Source organism: Amphiura filiformis, chromosome 10, assembly GCF_039555335.1.
Source record: "Amphiura filiformis chromosome 10, Afil_fr2py, whole genome shotgun sequence".
NCBI lineage: Eukaryota > Metazoa > Echinodermata > Ophiuroidea > Amphilepidida > Amphiuridae > Amphiura > Amphiura filiformis.
In genome coordinates this window covers 26,172,498-26,197,558 of record NC_092637.1, presented here as the reverse complement: position 1 = coordinate 26,197,558, position 25,061 = coordinate 26,172,498, and the positions used below count along the sequence as shown (strand labels likewise).

General features: G+C 34.7%; 1 protein-coding gene across 1 annotated transcript in view; it reads left to right on the top strand.

Moving 5' to 3' along the window:
- The window catches only part of LOC140161768 (uncharacterized), a 113,530-nt gene that overhangs the window by 36,803 nt on the left and 51,666 nt on the right, over window positions 1-25,061 (top strand). The window contains 1 exon segment of the mRNA XM_072185066.1: window positions 19,848-20,009. Within this exon segment, the coding sequence (XP_072041167.1) occupies window positions 19,848-20,009 (162 nt within the window).

Below are 25,061 nucleotides of genomic sequence, written 5' to 3'. Positions count from 1 at the left end.
TACGGGGTGCTGGTTATTCTGTACTATGGATTACAACATCCCATGTTTATTCCGCAGACGATATTCTCACATGTTTCTATAAAAAAAAAAGGAGAGAATATAGACCCTGTCAATTTTTCGGAATTGCTACGGTGAGATATTGTCGAATGGGACGTACCGGTCAGAAATAGTCCTTGCCGACTTAAATGGTTATCGCCAGGGTGCTCGAGAATTTAAAAAGTGGGCATGGGGTTTAGGGGAAAATGTTTTCATTCGATGCGTTAGAATATAGTACATTGGCGTGAATGTGTCCAAATGCGTGAGACTCACGCTGAATGCATACAAGTTGACAGCCCTGAATAATACTGAACAAAACAATCCCACGCTTATTAATTCTGCATTATTTTCTACTGTATAAATTGGTTGCTGTTTTTAGTGTTTTAATTACAGTAAGCTAAAAAATTAAGGTACCAGTTGTGTTCACCTCTGTATATCCTCAATAAAGACTAATATGTCCAAATTAAAACAAGCAGCTAATACCTGAACTCTTTAGCTCTGATTCAAGATCTTATTTGTTGAAATTGGTTGAGAATTAAAGAAACGGTGATCTAAAACCTACCGAAGAGACGAAATCAAAAGTTGCACTTTTGTGTTCTAATCAATGAAAGCATAACGCTAGTTTTTACGTGCTAATCAACATGATCAATGGTAGCAAGGCGCTAGTTCCCTTGTTCGCGAACGGTTTGTGTACAAATCAATAGCGCATGTAATGGAGGAAACTGCAACTTTTAAATTGGCACATTCCTTGGGGTTTTGGATCGTCGTGTCTTATTTCTTAAACAAATTCAACGAATGAGGTCTTAAATTCGAGCTAAAAGATGCAGCTATTGGCTGCTGGTTCCAATTATGACACATCTGCCCTTGTTTAGGATATACTGGGGTAAACGTAACTGGTACCTTAATTATTTGGCTTACTGTATTTTGCGCCATGGTCGTAGGGAAGCAATTTCAATCACCTATAATGCTTTACGTCCAGCGTTCTAGTTTTTGTTGCATGTGATATACATTCAATCCAAACATGCCTGATGAATACGACACGTCTCCATTCTTGTTGTTTAAGTTTTAATGAATTTATATCTAACAATCCTCGAAACTACGAGCGTGAGCATGCATGTTCAGACCATAAAATTTTTGCTCGGATCGCATGTTGAATTGAGGATGAGGCGTACAAGGGGATACAAACGATTTTGCTTTTATAAAGAGCTCACTAAAACTAAGGTAAACTACCATAAATATTGTTGATTTAAAAGCGAGATTAATTATTTTTGCCATCCGAAATACACATTTAAATCCGGTCATAATGTATAAAGGAACTTGTGTGTCCATATTACATATCACCTTGCGGACTATTATGGATCGTGCTAGTTTGTCATTTATTGTTCTAGAGGCAAAGATGTTTCTTGAGAATATGGATCAAAACCACCTGCAAACAATGATATGTATGATTAAGTGTGACCTCTGTTTACAATATTCATAATTCTATTAATATCTAAAGGTTGTACAATAATCCATGCAGTACGCTTTAATAGGAAATACGGAAAATCTACTGCTATTATAAGACATTTCTAGAATCTTTCTGGTCATATTTTCATCTATGTAGATGGAATACGTTCATTCCATTTCCTTTAATTTAATTTTCTTTCATTTCATTTTATTTCCTTTCATTTCATTTCATTTCATTTCATTTCATTTCATTTCATTTCATTTCATTTCATTTCATTTCATTTCATTTTGCATTCAAACCAAAGATAAAAACACAGAAAAGAATACACAAAGGCACACTTATTTCCACTGTGGTCCTTTATGACCCTAAGACATATTGGTACAAGAATAAAAGAAATATTTAGATTGCACTATACATGTTAAAATAAACTGTTCAGCAAGCATATAACAATGCGACAAACAAGATGATACAAGATATAATTTCATCACAACACTTTGTTGAATTCCAATAAAAGGACGATTAAACGTATGTATTCTCTTAATGTAAATGAATGAAAAAGGCACTCGTTGAAGATATAAGATAAACTCATAGAGGGACAAAATAGGACCTCCTTAAACTTATTTCTTCTTATATACAATATTCAACAGATAAAGACACTGATCAGTATCCGCCAATTTGACAATGTTGTGTATAAATGTAGTCGTGCTTTATATGAATGGGTTTCCATGTACATGGCTTTAGGCGAGTGAAAGTCGATTCCGAGTTTATCGTCCCCCGCCCGCGTCACTTTTTGGTAACCAAAAACACCCGCGTCAAATTTTCAAAAATGCCAAAATAATTCATTATTTTCAAAGTATCAGTGTTTCACCAGTTTTAGCAATTGGAAACATATATTTTTGTTTGTAAAACATATAAATTCATAACTTGAAAGCAAAACGAGACCCTTTTCTAACTTTTCTAGTCCCTACCCATATAAAAACATGTTTATAAACAACATGTATGAGTGTGGCTTTAAATCAACACGCATTTTAATGAAATCTGATGAAATAATGAAAAATGAAAAATGAAAAAGTCACCTCACCAACCGGGGAAAAAAAAGGGACGATAAACTCGGAATTAACTTTCATTGGCCTTATCTGAGCTATATGCTTATGACAGAGACAATCATCAAAGCATCGTTATAACTAAATGCATCAATTTAGCATTATTAACTTATTCATTAGACTTTATCTATGATTTTTTTTTACTACACATACCTAAAAGTCTCTACTTAAGTAATTTTGAAGGGAATTTTGAAATCATTTTGGTAAGCATGTAAAAACTATTGTCAATACGATTATGTGTAAAAATAAACGTAAACCTTCATATTATTTTTTTATGCATCAGGCCTCTAGGGTCAATCGAGCGTCAACACTGAATAACATGAAAACAAGTATGTATACACTGAAAGCTAATACAAAAACAATGAACTATATTTAGTCACAGATCAAATTCAATAGAGGTGTCGCAAAGTGAAGTACGAAAAAAATGAGATCAACATTTTGACCAAATAAAAAAAGCGCAGTGATTTACAGTGCGCTACACACACGCACAACGCCTAGACGTTGATCCACAAGCCTCAGCACACTTTACAGGTTGTAAAGTTTACCCAATTGAAACAAGCGTGGCGCACGCCTCTAACATTTCAAAAATAAAAAGAAAGAATTAACATGAAAAAAAAATAGAGGAAGGAAAGAATGGAAGTAATGTAATACCAAGATAAAAACTTTGGTTTATTGAAAGCAAATTACTGGATCAAACTGGTGTATTATTATCTTATTATTACAAGTACGGTAGTTTATTTAAAATCAAACTAAATCCTGCACGTGGAATACATCTGTAAAATCAAATTTATGGGTCCTTACTTTATTCCTATTGGCTCCAATATGTAGTCTGCACAGCAACACCCTTTTCGTGATATGTAATTATCACGCACGAAAACCGATTTTATTTTGTTACCATGGTTAAAATTGGGTTACGTGACAGGACTTGCATTGTATATGACAACGTGACTATATAATTCCAAGACAATAATCATTTATTAATCAATAACATCATATCATGATGTAGCTACGTGAAGTTACACTAATTGACATATCGCACCTTATCATACATAAAACACAAAGACAAACACCTTAACCAACCGATCACACCTTCTGATAGCCAGTAATTATAAAAACATCAGTGTTCTTTCATTATTAATTGGGAAGTCGATACTTGTTTAGCCAGATTAGCTTTCAGTTCACAGGAGGCCTTATTGTTTTCCCACAATCATTTGTCAAAGTATATTAATGCTCTGCATGCTAGCCATAGGCTTCAACATAAGAAGTCCCAAGTTTTGAGATATTTTCTCAAAATATCAAGAGCTTGTTAATTGTACTCATTTTAATGCATTTTTCATGCTGATTCCAAATATGGTCATGACAATTCACATTTCTGAAATTTTTGATTTTTTTTAAATTTGAATTAATTGGGAAGTCGATGCTTGTTTAGCCAGATTAGCTTTCAGTTCACATGAGGCTTTATTGTTTTCCCACAATCCTTTGTCAAAGTATATTAAGACTTCTTTTACAAAATATTTCTCTCTCACTTGTGCGTGCGCGTGCGCACACTAACCTCAAACACACCGATATCCCAGCTCTACCAGGTACCCAGACATACAGACCCCATACTCACCTCCCACATCCATTCCCCACCCGCCCACCAACAATTCAACCCTCACATGCTTATTAATACGGGGTGCTGGTTATTCTGTACTATGGATTACAGCATCCCATGTTTATTCCGCAGACGATATTCTCACATGTTTCTATAAAAATTTAAAAAAGAGAGAATCTAGACCCTGTCAATTTTTCGAAATTGCTACATTGAGATATTGTCGAATGGGACGTACCGGTCAGAAATAGTCCTTGCCGACTTAAAAGTGACCTGCTGATGTTCTTTGTTTGATGTGCACACACGTACAAGCCAGTAGTATGTCCTTTGTGAATGCCCTATGTGCATGCTGTGTCCCATTCACATTAGACATACTTCTGGCATACAGCATGCCCCATTCACAAAGACATACTACTGGCTTGTATATACATGTGTGCATCAAACAAATAACATCAATTAAGCAGCCATGATGTCTCGAAACTACCAACTTGCGACTTTACGCTCATTTCGTGGTAGCAGGTCACAAATGGTTATCGCCAGGGCGCTCGAGAATCTAAAAAATGGGGTTTACATGATGCAGTCATGTCTACAGTAGAATTCATCTCGACCTTTGCAGGACTTATCCCCATTAAAAGCTATTAAACCAAGATAACACTCATTGAAACAGCTCAACTGATTAAATCGGATCTTCTCTGGTTGTGCACAAGTGACTGTTTTCATGTGCGATATCGCAATAAAGCTGGTATTCATAGCTTCAGTTGGGTAACCGATTATAAAGGAAACGAAAGGAAACAATGTTATGTGTGGCTTTGTTCACGAAATCAGACAATGGCGTGCTTTTTGTAAACCAGCATTCTTGAAAATGAGCAACATAATGATTTTTGACTTAACACGGTTTAGAAATAATTTCTTCATATTTTTGGTGTTATCTGTCGTTTACATGTCCTTCCTAAAACACAAAAGTACGACCCTCTCCAAACACCTAAATTAGCTAAAAATTTAGGACATGTTACAAAACTATATTGTCTAGAATTTTAGAAGAGTACTTTTAATATTGGCCGGTTATTTTTCACACAGCGACGTTAACTAGGCAATGTACTATTACCTATAACATTAACTAAAACACCAAAGTACGAATATTTCCAAACATCTAAATTAGCTAAAAATTTAGGACATGTTAAAAAACTATATTTTCTAGAACTATAGAAGAGTACTTTTAATATTGGCCGGTTATTTTTCACACAGCGACGTTAACTAGTCATATCCCCATACTGTTAACGTAGGGCTATTTGTAAAGGTCACGCGTCAATGGGAAAGAGCACTGTGTATTGTGTATAGGAAAACGGACAGTAACTGCAGTATGAGGGAAAATGTTTTCTATTCGATGCGTTAGAATATAGTACATTGGCGTGAATGTGTCCAAATGCGTGAGACTCACGCTGAATGCATACAAGTTGACAGCCCTAAATAATACTGAACAAAAAAATCCCACGCTCATTGATGCTGCATTAATTTCTACTGCATAAATCGGTTGCTGTTTTAATTATTTTGAGATGCATGTTTTTAATACGGTGGCACATTAGCCTTTTTTCTCCAACTATGCGCTATGGTCGTAGGGAAGACATTTCAATCACCTATAGCCTAATGCTTTAAGGGTAGACGAGGTATTGTTGGTCGAAGCAACCTAAAAATCGATTGGCATTATCTAGATCAATATATTATTGAAAATTAACACCTTGATGTTTTGCAAAAGTTCATTCTACAAATCGTATACTTTGCAAACTTGCTTAATTTTTTTTAATGAGTTATGTACGTTTTACAAAAGTGTTGTTGTTTCAGCCCTCTTTACAACGTAACTCAAGAACCGCAGCACCTATAAAAGTATATCTGTAATATTTTAATTCTTCTACACGCTCGCTATGAATTGAGCAATGCAGTTTTTGCCAAAGCTCACTACCATTCGTAAGATGCTGTGAACTACCAAATCACAACAGTTTAAAATAATTAATAACCTTAAGTCCAGCGTTCCAGTTTTTGTTGCATTTGATATACATTCAATCCAAACATACCTGATGAATACGACACGTCTCCATTCTTGTTGTTTAAGTTTTAATGAATTTATATCTAACGTATATTATTTTCTCGTCCTCAACACTACGAGCGTGAGCATGCATGTTTAGACCAATAAAACTTCGGATCGCATGTTGAATTGCAGAAGAGGCATACAAGGGGATACCGAGCAACGATTTTGCCTTTATAATAAAAATTCCTTTAAAAAAGGAATAGGGCGCCCAATGGGAGCTTTGACGTGATGTGCTGAGATTCGGGGGGCACTCCCACTTTGGAGGTGACGCGTATGTATGGAGACCCCCCCCCCCCCTTTCACCATCGCTGACAACCAAAGACCCCATTACCAGCACGTGCTCTGTCGACCAAAGACCAGGCTATTGAGTCTTAATAGCCTGGTCTTTGGTCTTTTTTCACCATCGCTGTCACCAAAAGACCCCATTACCAGCACATGCTCTGTCACCCAAACACCCCATATTTTCCTTTAGATCTGTCACCCAAAGACCTACCTAGACCCTAATATATCCATCTGAATAGCAACGAGTCGTCTATCACTGATTTTCGTGGCTTCTTTTGCCTCTCACCCAAAGACCCCATTAAAATATTCTCAACCAATTTCCCCCTAAGACTTCCTCTTGTATTTGCAATTGCTAAGGTAAACTATCATAAATATTGGTGACATAAAATCAGGATTAATTATTTTTGCCATCCTATACACATATAAACCGGTCTTAAAAGGTACTTATTTAAACGAATCTTTGACCATTTTATAGATCTTGCGGCGCTGTTGTGGATCGTGTTAGTTTACCATTACCATAATTACCATTGTTCTAAGAGGCGAAAATGTTTCTTGAGATTGTGGATAAAAATGACATGCAAACAATGATATTCATGACCAGATGTGACCTCTGTTTTATTCATAAATTTGTTGTATCTAAAAGGTTATACAATAATCCAATACGCTTTAATAGGATACAGAAAAACATACTGCTATAATATAAGGCAATGCAAACAAATTAATTTCGATCTTTCGATCGATCATCGATGCTTGGTCGATTCTTATTATTTATGGAATTAATTAATTTACTATTGTTAAGGGGTACTACACCCCTGGCCAATTTTGTGCCTATTTTTGCATTTTTCTCAAAAATTATAGCGCTTTGGTGACAAGTAAGATATGTATATTATAGGGGCAAGGACTACAACTACTACACTAAAAATTCGGCAACTCAAGGCAAGTAGTTATTGATTTATTGATCAAATATTGGTTTTCCCTCATTTTTGATTGTAACTCCACAACTGTTGTCTGTGCTGAAATAAAATTTCCAGTGCAGTAGTCGTCCTTGCCCCTATAATATACACATCTTACTTGTCACCAATTTGTGCCTGTAGTGATAATGACCAATATAAATTTAGCGTTAATTCTGATTTCACCTCCATGATTTGCATTGTGAATGAAGTGCTTCGACCCCAAAGTATTATTTTGCATCAAGATCAGGTTTCTATTTCTGTATCTTTCTATTTTAAATTTTGCTATCACACTCAATGGTAAGCAGTGACTATTATTCGCTAAATGCGCTACGCTTAAACGCGAATAAAACATTTTCATACGCGCTGCCGCTGTTTCCCTAAACATAATAAATACACACAAAAACAACATTCACATGGGATATGACGCCTTGTCGCAGCAGCTCCTCCCGTATTTTGCATCAAGATCAGGTTTCTATTTCTGTATCTTTCTATTTTAAATTTTGCTATCACACTCAATGGTAAGCAGTGACTAAAGATACTGACCCGTATCCACCCAAATTCAACGAGAAAATATCCAACCACACGTGAGTTCTGAAACGTGTTGCCAGTCGGTTGCACATTGATGTCCATTTCATGCATTTCCTTAGCGTAATATAAACTGACTGACCATGCTTGCTTCCGGGTAATCGGCTATTCCAGTTGATATCTATAACCCCTATGGAAGGTATGACCTTAATCTTCCACACAGTTAGTGTGAATTTCATATGGGGTTACTTGAATGGGTGACTCCATTTGAAATCTACCCCACCCCCCCCCCCCCCTGTTTGGGAGATTAAAGGTCTGGTCTTCCATAGGGGGGCGGGTGGATTTCAACTGGAATAGCCAATGATGCTGATGAGATTTCAGGATGTTTGCATTATGGCGGACTGTGTAAAAATCAATCGCAATAGATTATGTCACCAATGTAAGCTGTCCAGGAGACGGGTGTACATTTACTGTGGAAATCGTAATTTTGCCAACTGTCCTGTACATGATCATATGAATTTCAATGCTTTGAAAATACTTCTACCTATTAATATTCAACGTGATTTTATGCTAAGTAAGTTTGTCAAAATCAAAATAATAAGAGCTTTTTACACAAGAAATATTATATAATTATTAATTAAGGATTTAACCCTTGGCTAAAACGATACCCTAAACAGGGATTTTCAAACCATAACAGTATTCCTTTTGCTACCCTTTTTTCCGATTTTTCATGTTTTTGACACCCTAAACACGATACGCGCGTATCGTGCCTACCCACGAAAAACTACCCTTTTTACGCGTTTTAATATCGCGGATGGTGTACAGGCCACAATGGGAGTGACCCCCCGGGAGTTCAACTTATACTTTTTCATTTTAAAGTCGTAAACGTCAATAATAAAACGCAAGATGCAATAATCTATTACGCAATCATTTTGCGCTGATGATGATGATGATGATGATGATGATGATGATGATGATGATAATGATAATAATAATAATAATAATAATAATAATAATAATAATAATAATAATAATATAATTTTGTGGTTGTTGATTCGATATCGTGATGTTCGTAAGGGCAGACAGTGTAAATAACTGAAATATATAACTACGCACTTTCTTATAACCTATATTTCGGGAAAATTATATTCATGCTTCCTAAATTTTCCAAACGGTATTGTACTTAGTAGTCAATATTGTTGAGTGGTAAATAAAAACTGACCTGGTCATTACGTAGTCATCGGAAGAGAGCAACCAATCAATATTTATTTAAGTCAAATTTAAATTGACATTATAGTATGTAAATATTTTGACAACGATCACTTGCAGTCACTTGCAATGCATATGAAGACCTGAGCGCAAGAAGACCGTAAATCCACTTGGCCCCTCAACATGTATACACTAAAGTTGCGTATAGTTTCGTATAGTTTGGTGATGTTTTATACATGTTCAGGGGCCAAAACAAATCTTTCACAACCTTTCATGATGTTTTCACCCTGGAATATGTATTAAACATTATAAAACCCTAAGAAACTATACGTAACTTTAGTGTATACATGTTGAGGGGCCAAATGGACTTACGGTCTTCTTGCGCTCAGGTCTGCATAATAGTTGTCATCTTGCATACGGTAGTTAGTGTGTCGAGAGATGGTTCAAATTACATCCTCATACACACACCCTAAACAGGGCTACACAAATATATCTATATTATCTAAGTATTTTATTTACTTATCATGCTTATCATTATTAGTTTTTTTATTCATTTATTTAATTATTTACTTGTTCGTTTTTCATTTATTTATTTATTTATTTATTTATTTATTTATTTATTTATTTATTTATTTATTTATTTATTTATTTATTTATTTATTTGTGTGGGTTTTTTTTAAATTTATTTATTTCATTTATATTTATATTTTAATTACCTTTATTGCACAAAAAACATCAACAATTATGTGCAAAAGTACCCCGGACAGGTACAAGGCTTACAAACTCGGGTCCTGAGAAAAAAAATATGAACATTATACAGAACATGGACCAGAGTATAAAAATACAAATACATTTAGGAGAATATTAGTATATAATCATGATTAAAATATGATAAAACACATTATATAAAATCCATCGTAAATAGCTATTGCACCATTAAAAAAGTCAATTAGACTCAATTTAAATCGAGAAAGTTCTGGAGATTTCTAAGATCAGCAGTGGGAGGCTAATTTTTTAATTTTTATTTATTTATTCATTCATTCATTTATTAAATTATTAACTTGTTCGTTTATATACATTTAGTTTTATTTATTTATTTATCTATTTATTTATTTATTTATTTATTTATTTATTTATTTATTTATTTATTTATTTGTAAATATTCTTGTGCTGCCACGAATATTGTGGCATTGTATGATGATCTAAAGATGATTCACATGAGGGTCAGTCCATATGAAATCAAGGAGGCTCCCCACCTGACCCCCTCAGATTTGCTTGATATTTTAGTCATATATTGTACCTGTCAAAATATCAAAAACCTGAAAATTTGAGGTCTGTAGCTCTTAAGAATTTTCTGTGGCAGCCATTTAAAGTTGGAGTAGGGGGGTCTAAATTTGGAGTCAAAATTGCCATTCAAATAAATTTCATCTTTGGGAGTCTGTGCCTTCTTTACAAAGAGAGGGAGAGGTCTGAAACCTTGTATACACACTAACTGCATGCACAATTTGTCAAAAAGTAAAAAATAACAAAATTCTATAATTGCGCGTTGTGTCACGGGGTCATTAAATATTCAAGAAAAAATGTAATGTTTTGTAAACTGGCAAGTTTAGCCCCCTTAAATTCACATTTTTTGTCAAATTAATTACTTTTTGTTGTTACTCATGCTAAATATATGATAAATACAATACATATCCAAAAAATTCAGCTCACAATTCACTTACATTTCGAACAGCGCCCTCACGAAGATGAAATTTATTGCAAATTCAACATTTTCAGGGGGCCCAAAGTCGATGTGGTCCACCTTCAAAATTTATAAAACATCACTTTTATATGACTACTAGTCTTAAATTACAACTTAGGTAAGTCCCAGTAATTGCCTAGGTTGACTTCATATAAAACGACAAGCCCAAAGTTGACCATTTTCTTATGATTGCATGTACTGCAAATGTGCCGAATTTGGAAGGCTTAACAGTCAAATTGGCCACAATATTGAAAAAAAAATGATTAGATGCGTAGTTATTGGCCCTATTTACTCCTATTTCCATTTTATTTTTAATATACAGATTTTCTGTGGCAGCCAATTAAAGTTGAAGTAGGGGAATCTAACAAAAGTTGCCCTTTGAATAAATTTCATCTTTGGGAGCCTGTACCTTCCTAATAAAAAGAGAGAGAGGTCTGAAATCTTGTATACACACTAATTGCATGCCCAATTTGTCAAAAAGTAAAAAAAAAAAAAAAAAAATTATTGCGCTTTGCGTCACGGGGTCATTAAATATGCAAGAAAAAATGTAATGTTTTATAAACTGACAAGTTTAGTCTCCCTAAATTCACATTTTTTGTCAGATTAGATATTTTTTATTGTCACTGATGCTAAATATAGGATAAATACAATGCATATCCAAAAAATTGAGCTCACAATTCATCCACATTTCGAACAGCGCCCTCACGAAGATGAAATTTATTGCAAATTCAACATTTTCAGGGGGCCCAAAGTCGGTGTGGTCCACCTTCAAAATTTATAAAACATCACTTTTATATGACTACTAGTCTTATATTACAACTTACGTAAGTCCCAGTAATTGTCTAGGTTGACTTCATATAAAACGACAAGCTCAAAGTTGACCATTTTCTTATGATTGTATGTACTGCAAATGTGCCGAATTCGGAAGGTTTAAAAGTCAAAATGGCCACAATATTAAAAATAATTGACCAGATGCGTAGTTATTGGCCCTAAATACTTTAATTTCCATTTTATTAGGGGTGAATGGATTTAATCAGGAATGTCTCCTTTTAAACTGTATGCAGACTTTTTATTATAAGTAAAATATTGTATGTAACATAATCGATTGCCATTCTATTTCCATTAATGTTTGTTTAAGTTCTAAGAAATGTTTGATGACGTAAAATCGATAATATATTTCTGCTAGATATTATATGTAACATATTATCGATTTTTCGTCATCAAACATTCGTTAGAACTTTAAAAACATTACTGGAAATAGAAAGGCAATATATTAAATAACGTAGATATGTTACATACAATATTGTACGTCTAATACTCGGAGTCTGCATACGACTTTAGTAGTCATACCAGTACGCTACATTTTTCCATTAAGAGATGACACACTACAATAATTATAAAAGAGAACCTTGGCGATTGTGTTGAAAATATGATTCAAATCTAAATGTATAGACGGACGTGGCTTGAAGATGTTATCGAAACAATTGTGTAAAGGCTGGTTCAAAGTGAATATTCGAAGGCGAATATTCGGCTTCGAATACGTTTTGGGCGTCAAAATATATGCGGCTTCGAATATAAAACTATGAACCGGAGAAAGATATATTTCTACAATTCACAGCGTTGCCCGACTGTTAACAAGTATTGCCCGTTGACCAAGGTAAGCAAAATTTAGAGAATTTCTTTAACGAATTAATAAAATCATAATAGGTAAACTCCATTGATTTAATGTCTGTATAAATGGGTCTAAATAGGAGCAGTGGCGTAACCAGTGGGGGCAGGGGGTGCAAGCTGCCCCCCGGACACAAAAAACCTGGAAGAAGAGTAAAAATTGGGAAGGGGGGAAAAGAGGGAAGAAAAAAGAGGGAAGAGAAAGGGAAAGAAGAGAACAAAGGGGAAGGGAGAAGAGAAAAAAGGGAAAGAAAGAGGGAAGAGAAAGAGGAAAGAAGAAAAGAAAAAGAGGGAAAAAGGGGGAAGGGAGAAGAGAAAAGGGGAAGGGACTCAAGGGAGAAGATAAAAGGGAAAGAAAGAGAGAAGAAGATCTATAGGCCTACTACTTTCATTGTGAAATTTGAACTCTGAAACACTGATATTTTCTAATATGCCAAAAACCAGGAGCGGAGGTTGACCCATACCTTCTTGTAGGTTTCAACTGCAAAGCAAATCAAGAAATGAATGAGTCAATAGATAAATAAATTAATAAATAAAAAATAAATAAGTCAATAAATAAGTCAATAAATACATAAATAAATAATTAAATAAATAAATAAATAAATAAATAAATAAATAAATAAATAAATAAATAAATAAATAAATAAATAAATAAATAAATAAATATAAATAAATAAATAAATAAATAAATAAATAAATAAATATATAAATATCATAAGATATGATTGAAGCGACGACATATATGACAGCCCTCACAAGTGTTATATATGAGACCACCCACGGTGACCCACCAAATATATATTTGTCGAGTTCAACAAAATTCAACTACCACAAATATATTTCCGGTGAATACTTTTTTCATTGGCTGATATCCACTTGAGATCGGTATCATCAAAGTAGTATTGCTCTCATTTCATGATTCATTGAGCAATCAATTTTGGCATTTGACCGAAATACGCGTCAAAAGATAGAAAGTCTCGTTCCAAACTTGTGTAGGCCTACATTGCTAGGGCCTAAGTGTGTTTTAATGCCTGATTCACAAATTATAGAAATAAACAAGAATTTATTTTAAAAGAGCACACAATGATAGGGTACCAACGCTCGTGGTTTTGGTTGTTCTGCATAGTTTATGAAGATATTCATTGCAAAGCGCTATATATCCATTCCTACATATTACTTATTTTGCCCTCTTAATTATTAATTATAGTTATGAATTTGACTGATAACAACGCATTACATCTTTATTCCGCCCAAAATAACACCGTTTAGGCCTATAGGTGCCAAAAACGTCAAGAATTCCGCTAGTGCGGAAAAGCTAACAAAAATGGGTGAACCTCCATGGCAAACGCATTTTTATATCAATAACCAATGATTCCCCCAGACCCACACATCCTCTGCCGCCAGGAACAGATGCATATGGGGACCTAGAACTGGGGCCAAACATTATTTATGTAAAACCGGGTGGAGGCATAAATCTGAATTTGGAGTTTTTTCTGCATCAGTCGATTTAAATAGAGCTACGTTAATATGGAAACATTCACTTGTACATTTAGGTTATGTTTGTAAGCCTAAATATCATATTATTTGCATAAAACATTACTTACCATCACTACAGCATTGGAATGCTATTGCCTGCCAGGCATTTTCCTTTACTTTCATATCATATAAAAATGGGTACGCTTGTACCGCACTAATAAGGGGGCACACCACTAAGTCGCATTTTTATAATTATTGAGAAAATAGGTCCGCGAATTAAAAAATGGCAGAATCGGGTTTGCAGTCTTGAGAGCATGTCAAAAACAGTGAGGGCGCTGTTCGCGGCCTCGTAGCGGGAAAACGAGGTGGAAGGACAATAAGGACCCCTATACATTGAAACATATGTTAAACTTTCATCGATTTACAATCGACTGGTCATCATAAAAAAATTTAAACGAGCCCAAAAGGCCTCAAAATGAGCAAAGAAAACCGGTGTTTTTACACGTATTTCAATGGGAAGATTATTTAGTGGTGTGCGCCCATAGCATTTTCTTTCAGTTCGTTATCAGCCATTTTGGAACTATCCAGGCGTATTTGGGCAGGTTAAGTGATGGGGTATGAACGTTTGGACAGTAGGCCTATTTATTGTGGGACATTAGAGCACATCAGACATATCGAATAGGATTCTGAATACGAAGAATGTCCTTCTGATATCAAATAATTTTGATTTTTGAAATTCGCAATGAAATACACATTTTATGGCAAATGATTAAAAATTGATATTTTTGATATTTAACAGTAGTCAAATTAAACTTGATAAATCTGATGATTTATACTTATAGTGTATGTAGGTGGGATGAAAAGCCGACAATCAATTGACAATTTTGACCTTTCGTATTGAAGATATGGATTTTTTTCCCAAAACACCCAAAAAAATTAGGTCTTTTTGGGAAAAAAATCCATATCTTCAATATGAAAGGGCAAAATTTTCAATTGATCGCCGGCTTTTCCTCCTAGCTACATACACTTTAAGAAAATATCATTAGATTTATAATATTTACTTCGAGGACTGTTATATATCAATATGTGAAAAATATCAAATTTTAATAATTTGTCATAAAATTTGTATTATATCGTGAATTTCAAAAAATGAAAATTATTTGATATCAGAAAGACATTCTTCGTATTTATAATGTAATTCGATATGTCTGATGTGCTCTCATGTCGCTCAAAACGCTCATTCCAGATCCCTTAATTTTCATTGGGGATTTTTGAAATCATCGTTCGTCGAACGATATTCAGGTGACCTCGAGCATTTCATATAAATCAATAGTATCTCGCTATCAGTTGCGCGATATTTAAGCCGATTCAACTCATATTTTATTCGTTGCCGTATATATTTTGACGTCACAAAAAGTATTCGAAGCCGAATATTCGACTTCGAATAGACACTATGAACCGACCCTAAGGAATAATGTATGCTCGCTGCCATGATCGATATAAAATTACATGTATGAGCATGGAGCGTAGGAAGGACATCATGACATAACTGGTATAATAAAATAAAATTTAAAAGGAGTTATGCAATGCTTGCTATAAAACACACGTTTTAATATACCGATATAACGTTCGCTGAATATTGGCGTGTTACTTTTCTTAGAAGTGCAAAATAATGAATGAATAATTCATACGTAATAATTTATGCACAATTAAAGTACATTTAAGGCAGCAGCACTCACGGCCATAATTTGGTCTTTTTTAGTAATGTGATTGTGACCTAATTAATAGAGTAGCTGCATACTAGAAAAGGTTAAAAAATGATTAGAAATCAATTAATTAATTTGACTAATTGCACAACAAAGGGAATTGATTATAGCGTACAAAATAATTTTCAAAAGCACTTGGTTAACACAGATAGGGTACCCTTTATGGCATTAAATATTTGATGCTAATAATGGTTCTCATTAAGGGCTCGGATAGCGACGTTTTCAAGTATGAGAGCACATCAGACATATCGAATTGCATTTTGAATGTCCTTCTGATATCAAATAACTTTGATTTTTTTTGAAATTTTATGGCAATGATGATTAAAAATAGATTTTTTGAAATTTAATAGTCCTCGAAGTATAAATTGTAAAGGCCTCAATCTAATGATACGTACTTAAAGTGTATGTAGCTGGGATGAAAATATTGACCTTCGTATTGACGATATAGATTTTTTTCCCAAAACACCAAAATAAGTAGGTCTTTTGGGGAAAAACAACACAAATAAATATTTTGATGAAAATCGTACATTATGGCTTTAATTGTTTCAAGGTGTGTCGCTTTTCGCTGGTCTGTGAAGTATAAACTCGGACGTTTAGGTACCAGTACGGCATATTAATAGTGGATTTTTCACATGACTTGATGAGCAGGTTGACACCCTGACACTTGTAATCATAATGAGTTTTTCTTCCATCTGTTTTAAGTCATCCATGGAGAGAGATGCTAAATAATCGTGGTAACCATCAATAACGCGATATCTGATTCAAGCAGGCCAAGGATTTATTGACACTGTGGCCTCAACCCAATGGCATAGTTCAATGACCACAATTAAACAATCATAATGCAAACTTTGACCTCAAGGGGCAGAGTATGAGTCTTTGAACTCAAATTTTTAAAGGTCATTCAATGAATGTGCAAATGTATTGAGGTTAAATAACTGTGCCCTGATAGATGAGCATGTTGTGGATCCTAGTGTGAGATATTGGCAAAAATATGGAGCCCAAGACAAAATAAAATAAAATAGTGAATATTACATTCAGGGACCGTTCAATATTTACTCCGTGTAGTAGTTTTAAGGGAGGAGTCCGATTTTTTCGGGTCTAGAGGGAGTATCAGATTGTGTTATTCTTGAACCATGAGGAGGGAATGTTAAGGTTTAAAGAGAGAAAAAGGGGGAATCCAAAAATTGGGGAATTGAAGACTTTGAGCGGCAATGCCCTGGCGTAAATATTGAACGGTTCCTTAGATACTAGGTCTGTGCATAATGCATAAAAATGTTGATGATGATGATAATAACTAAATCTAAATCGTTGGCTTGGTTAGTTTCATATTTAGACTTTGGATTCATTCATTATGGCATTCAGCCGATTTGATAAAAAAAAATTTAGAAATAATTTGCATTCCTGACAAAATGATTTTATTTATTCATAAGAATTACTGATTCATCTACATTGATGTCTCACATACCAGAGTGGAGAAAGTGAAAATCTATACTCCAGTTACTTCAAACTACATTTTGTAATAATAAGTATTTTCTACTGAGCTCCATACTTAACATGTGATGTTATACTCCAGAAGGTAGAATAACGAGCTGTCGAGCATCACATGTTAGCCTAATATCACGTGATACTACTTGAATTATAAAAGATTCCATGTCATTGTACACAAATACATATTATTCCAAATGAATATGGAATTGGTGTGTAGATTATTAGAACATCACACTATCGACGTAAGTGACAAGAAAGATATTTTACACTTCCCACAATGCATTTCTTCCCTGTAATTATTAGTATGTGCTATTCAGTGCAACATGGGTCAATTCGCCGCAGAAGTAGTTACGGGACCGGATAAATTACCATTACCCTCTCAATAAGCAGGATGCACTAATCACCCGTGTATTTGTAAACCAGTATAAGTGAGGACATTATTCTATACTACATGTACAATGTGAGAACAGTAAAAAATGTGAGGACAAATATGATGACCTCACATTTCTATGGTGTCACGGTCACTGGGGTTTCTTGCCCTGCGGGGCTCTTCTTTATTGGAACTCACTTTGAGTGTTTAGTCGATGTGTGGGAGTCTCCGGCCTCGGGCCTGCCGGCCCTGCGGTCTTGATGTTTTTTGTTGATACTGTGCCCCAGTATCAATAAAAACACCACTGCCAACCCATGATGCACTAAATAGCGAATCAGTACAGGGAAGAAATGCATTGTGGGAAGTGTAAGACATCTTCCCTGATGAAGTGATTCCATATAAATATTCATAAAATTCTTGAACTTTGATGTCATTTAACCTCTGGGTTATTGTTTTGCAAGGGAAGTCGACATAATACACTCTGAAGCTTCAATCTCTACTATCACCTGTTATATTGAACAGAAATATAATACTGAAGCTTTTGTATTTCCTAAGGCAGATTCATAGTTGTAAACATATTTAATATTCATTCTTACCGGGGATCAATTCTTCATCTCATTTATTACAACCCTTTGGGATGATAGGTCACGTGATTTAATAAGTTGTACGGATTTTATTATCGTATATTATATATACATCTGTTCAGTACACGTACTAATTTTTTTCACAAGTTATGTTTTTTTTAGAAATTATCTATTTTTCTATTTTATACTTACATGCTAAGTTAACAATACTTTTTATTGAAAATTTCTGTTGTTGACTCCTTTGTATGCGGCAAACGTCTCTTTGGGTTAATTAATTAATGTTATCCATTCTGGGATGAGATTGCACGTGGTTACTAAGGATTGCTTTCAATGGGGTTTCACTGTTCACTATTTTGACACTGGGTTTTCTTAACGTACTTTTCTTTCTTAAATTTCTTTCTGGGATTTCGTTGCATGACAAGAATACACTTGAATATGATTGACTCGATGCAATTTATTTACTTACAGCGGATTCCTGCTCGACAGCCATAGGCGTAGATCCCGGGTGATGGGGCGATAAATCCCCCCCCCAATATTTTGCCGGGGGGATGTCCCATACAATCATCCCCCAAAAAAAATGTTGACGCCTGTATGTTGGTTTCTGACCAAATTAACCTCATATTTGGCCATTTTAGCCCCAAAAGTGCAAATTTATTCCACTTTTGCACCACATTTAATCGATTTAGCTTCAATATGGCAGTTTTTGCGCGGTTCGCGCTCATTTATACCATTAACTTAATATTCTGTCGCCAAAAGGTGCTTGATTCACTATATTTCAAGAAATTTTTTCCAACCCCATCCCCAAATGTTAAAAAGAAATCTATGCCACTGTCGACAGCGAACTTACATGTGTGAACAAAATTGGCACACTCCCTCAGATAGATCTGTAATGTTAATTAGACAACGGTTGATTACCACACCAGGTTTAGTCTGACACATGTAGAAAAGAAAACATTTTGTTTTCCATTCCCTCGCATTAGAGGTTTGTGGAAACGCAAACAATGAATGAAAACAAATATGAAAGATTTACCAGGAATTGAACAGGTCACCAAATTTATCACGACTTCGTTACGTATTTAAAAATGATAGAGGTGCCAGGTCTAAATGCTACATATTAAACCCGGATCAAACCTCAAAATTGACCAATCTAGCGTTGAGATTTAAAAACAAATCTGCCTGTTTTTATACATAAGAAATAACTCCACACCAAACCCCATAATCAATCCATCAATCAATCAATCAAACATTCAATCAATCAATCAATCAACCAATCAATCGATCAATCAATCAATCAATCAATCAATTATCGACTGCACAACAAACCTTTATCATTCAATCAATCAATCAATTAATCAATTATCGACTGTATACCAATCCTATATTCATTCATGCATTCAATCAATCAATCAATCAGTTATCGATTTATACCTAAAAAGAGACCGTTTGCCGCCTGCAAGATATTTTTCCAACCACTCAACCAACCAACCGACCGACCATCCATTCATTTATTTTGCTCTTCACGCAGAAAGAGACTTGGCTGTGTACATTATGTCAGAGGCGGCGAAGGTTCATTGCACTCTCGGGCTTGTGGCACGAGGGCCGCCGTAGACGCAGAAATAACCGCACTAATAACCGCAATGGTCAAAGACGATCTAGTCTAGATGAGGCGGCCCTTGTTTTAGAAGCAGTAAGTTTGACCCCGAAATTGACCTGTATTGAACGACATGCTTCAGGAATGTATTCTGTCGTCATTTCCGGTTTGAAAGTAACGCTAGTGAGCTGTGATAGGCTACCAGCAAAATGTCCGGCAAATTCATACGCTATACTCTCAAAGACTCGTAACTGGGCCTTTCTAATGGTAAAATCATCAGAAATCGGAAAATCAGTAATGGAATGACGCCAAGGGTTATGCTTGGGGCACGAGTGATTAGAGTTTCGCGGCAAATACAGCATCGGCGATTATCAGTGTTACTTAGTATGAACCGGAAATGACGTTGTACGTGTTACATTCCTGAAGTATTTCCGACAATACGAAGTGGTCTGTTTATACTATGCTCGCAAAATGTTTCAAAAAGTCACCGCCATTTTGTCGTTATCGCTGTTGGTGATAAGTAAACTCCAAAATGCTAAAGAAAAAGTCTGCACGCCTGCGTAGTGTTTTGCATATTACGTGGCTGTTTTTGATTGGCTAGTGTTTGGCTCACCGTAGGTTTTACTTCTCTTTCTTATCTGGTTTTAGCGACTGTTGTCACAAGTCTGTAGGCATGAATTCCGCCGCCTCTCACTGCTAATTTTCTGATTATTTTATTGCACATCATCATTCCTTATTTTGATTTTGATTTTGATTTTTGATTTTTGATTTTGATTTTGATTTTACCCATACATGGTTTTGCCGTTTATCCATTGTAGCTGGTGCTCTGCAGCTTCTGTGTGCTACCGTTTCTACATGCAAACGGCGAATCCCTAAGTTGTAGGGTAGCAGTATTTCCCATCACGCACTAGATCAGTTAAGTACTTCCGGTTCAAAAATACCACGCCTCGGAAGTACTTGGATATATTGGACATGGAAATTGTAAACCAAACATATGGATAACTGAGTGTGCATGGTGACAATAATGGAAAACGGTCTTATATAATTATTATACCCAGAACCGAAACAAACATAATATATATTTTTGCTAAGTTGAAGATAAAAAGTATTGCCATTTGTACAGATATCGCGATTGCATTTTGTACATTTTATTTGATATTAGACACACTAGTGTCTATGATATTGTGCTTTTTTCATGTTATTTGCAAGGAATGGTTCTGATACAATCTTGCTTATAGTGTGGTGTTGTATAATTGGTCGTCTGCCTTTTTAACTATACTTATTAATATCGAAGGTTATTGCATAGTATCCATCTATATTTATACTGTTCTTTTGTCCTAAAACTTCTCCTAATCAGCGGATGAAGACGGATGGCAATGAATCGTTAACTAATTGAAGTTGTTTGCCTTTGTGATCATTCTGAATACTGTCAACTGAAATGTTTTTATCAAAAATATATTGTCGGGCTTCAAAAAGCGTTAGCGTTATTTCACGGTTGCTTGATGTGATCATTTATTAATGTTTCTAACAAAACATTATTATAATACACACATACACTGTGTAGCAATATTTAACATAAATTCGTCTTTTTGCTTTTTTGTGGTAATTTGAGTTCTATAAGCAGTACATTTGTGTGCAAATTGAGGGCGATATTTACACATATTTTAAATTTAAATTATCCAAATAATATGAGTTACACCCTACATTTCATGATAAAAAGTTTTTTGAAAATTCCCTTGTCATTTAGTCTGTTTGCTGATGTTCGTATTCCATTTTACAAGTGTCTACTACTTGTAAAGATGCAAAAAATTTAGATAAATAGCGCCATCATTGTTAAACTTTTCTTAAAAATTACTAATTTTTACACGCCATCAAACAACCGTGATTTATTTTATCTCACCAATATTCAAAACTTTTCAGTCATCTAGGGCTAACAATCATAGACCCACAAGATTTTGTTTGTAGACAATACTGTATTGTTTGGCTTGATTATTCCGAAGATGCATATCATTGCATTTTTCAGTGTTACTATCCCGGTAATCATTACAAAAAGACTGGCAGAGTAATAAATAATGTTTTTGAAGAGGTTCATTTGGATAGTTCAATGTTCAATTAGTAAGCTTAAGTTCTATATAACATATCCTTGTACAAAGTGTTCACATTGTATGGAACTCGACATTTCGAAACTTTCTTGTCTGGTTTCTTAGTCATGAGTGATGACTTTATCCAACAACAAGTAATGAACAACCACGGGGGCGCAGCATTCAACCTCAGTCACACTTATGACCATTCTATCCAGAACAATATTCTAGAAATACCACCAATGTTGCTGGAACAAATCATCGCTCATGACTAAGAAACTAAACAAGTAGGTTTTGAAACGTCGGGTCTTCATACAATGCGAGTACTTTGTATATGGATATGTTTTATAGAACTTAAGCTACTAATGAACAATGTTGTAAAATAATATACAAGGTTCCCTGTATATTTTACATTTACGGTTAATGCTGGTCTTATAAGTTGACATTAAAAATCAGTATAGTTATATATACAATACCGAAGTCATAAATATTTAGCGACACATCTATTAAACATTCTCAATCCTTGTGGGGGTTGCAAAAAAAAAATTAAAAAAATAAAAAATAAAAAAAATACACACATATGTGACCTGTTACTACGAAATGAGCGTCAAGTCGCAAGTTGGTAGTTTCGAGACATCTTAGCTGTTGCGTGTGTTCTTTGTTTCACACGCACCTATTCAAGCCAGTAGTATATCTGTGTGTCCTTGGTGAATGGAGGCACAATGGGCCTTTCACAAAGGGCATACTACTGGCTCGCGTAGGTGCGCGGCAAACAAAGAACACCATCTCAACTGTCAGGATCTCTCGAAACTACCAACTTGTGACTTTACGCTCATTCGTGATAGCAGATCACATATAGTATATAAGCATGGTTTAAAAAATTATCCATTTAAGTGAACAGTTAAAATTTAATATTTACAATAGCAATTAGATTGAGCAGATTAATGTCTGTACAGACCGTATTATTTTGAATTATATATCAAAATCCGTGTAAAACACTTAAATGTTACATTTGGCTCCTGGGTATATTAATTATTACTATTATTTCATGTTGTACGTAGAAATATGATTTATTCATGCAACATATTCTGAATGTCATTGTGATTTAATGAGTAATGTTTGAAGACATCGTGTTTTGTGTTATCACCATTTTAGCTATATTGAACATCGTGCAAATTGTGTGAATTTGTTAATGTGGTAATAGGTGTTACAATGTTTGTATACGGTTACTTGCAGCATGTATAAATCATGTAGAGTTTTGAATGTTATTCGTGGTCTTCCAATGTGAGTGGGTGAAATGGTTAACTACTTTAATTATTTCACTCTTTTATATTTGAAAAAGAAATAGATTCCCAAAGAACTCTTTTTGAGTGGCTTGTTTTGATCAATAGAAGCATTGCTGTTCTGCGGCTTGAACATAAAAAAGTTCAATTTTTGAGATACTTTCTCTAAATATCAAGACATATCTCAAGAACCCCCGAACTAATAGTAGGCTTGTTTATCCTCATTTAAATGCATTCTTCATACTGAGTCCAAATATGGAAATGTGAAAAAAGTTAAATTCTGAAATTGTGGAATTTTTAAAGAGAGTTTAGAACTTGTCGTCTGCAGTCCACACCAGTGTTAAGTTATTCCCAGATTTATTCCCAAATAATGTTATATCTATTCTTAAAGGAACACTCCGGCAATCACAACATTATGCCTTATGTTAGGAAAACAATTATCAAGGACGAATAACGAGTTTTATTTGATACAACTCATATTGACCATAAATACGAATAAAAACAGCCGTCTCTCACCACATGATATTCAAATTTCCCGGGCACCCAGTAATACAATGAAGGCTGACGACATTTGAGCACAAATAACCATGACGTCATTGCCACAGGTAATTTTCGGCGCGGGAACTTTGAATATTGGGTGTGGAGAGCCTACTGCTTTTATTCGCTTTTATGGTCAATATGGGTTTCTTTAAATAAAACCGCATGATTCGTGCTTGATAATTTTTTTTCTAACACATAAGGAATAATGTTCTCATTGCCGGAATATTCATTTAAAGCAAGTGCTCTCAATCTTTAGACCGTAAAGAAAACAATCGATCCATATTTTATGCGAAATTAATGAACTGAGAGGAAAGTGCCATACAGGTAGGGAAGCAATGGTTAAAATAAAAAAAGATGCGTGCCGCGATCATTATCTTCTATATATTTTTACTTCTATTTCATTGTAATATTATTGGCTCAAATACAAAATTGCATAACGAACTGTATTAGTAAGTAATATCCATCTAATTTATAAAGACATCATGCTCTACAGAATGTTTGAACACAATGTCTTGATTGACATATGGACATAATATTAACGCACCGTCAGCCGAAGAGGAGGCTCCCATACCTCTATGGTAAACATCTCAAAAAGTAACTAACCCCCCTTAAATAATGACCATTATTCAAAAACGGTTGGAAGCAGAATTAATTTCTGCACATTTTGACACCTCATTTGTAGCAATTGACTAAATATTGACGTCACAGCGTACAATTAAATCAATGTAGCCCAATATTTGAAAGTTGCAGTAAATTCTATTGATTTTGCATTCCGTGTAATGGAAGGAAATCTGTGTAATGATATCTGAGTGTTTTTGTATCGTAAAATTTGTATGTAAGTGCAACTTTCAAATCTGGACCTCAATACATTAAATCGACCAGTGTTTTATTGTTTTCTGGGCTATCGTATCAAATGAGGTATCAGAATGCGCAAAAGTAAATTCTGCTTCCAACGAATTTTATAGATTTGTAATACAATAGCCCCGTTTTGAATAATAGCCATTATTTAAGGGGGGTTAGTTACTTTTTTTGAGATGTTTATATCCATCCCAGGAAGAGTGTCATCACTTAGATGTGACATTATTTTATAGTTGTGAAAGTAATGGTAGACAATTATTGATTGTGTTCGAGAATGTCCGTTCATCATACAAGTTGTGTTTGTGTTTTCTTTATACTCCCTATCAAGCCAAACAAATCGAGGGCTCCTTGCAATACCGTGTCATCATCATTTTGGCCAAAATGAT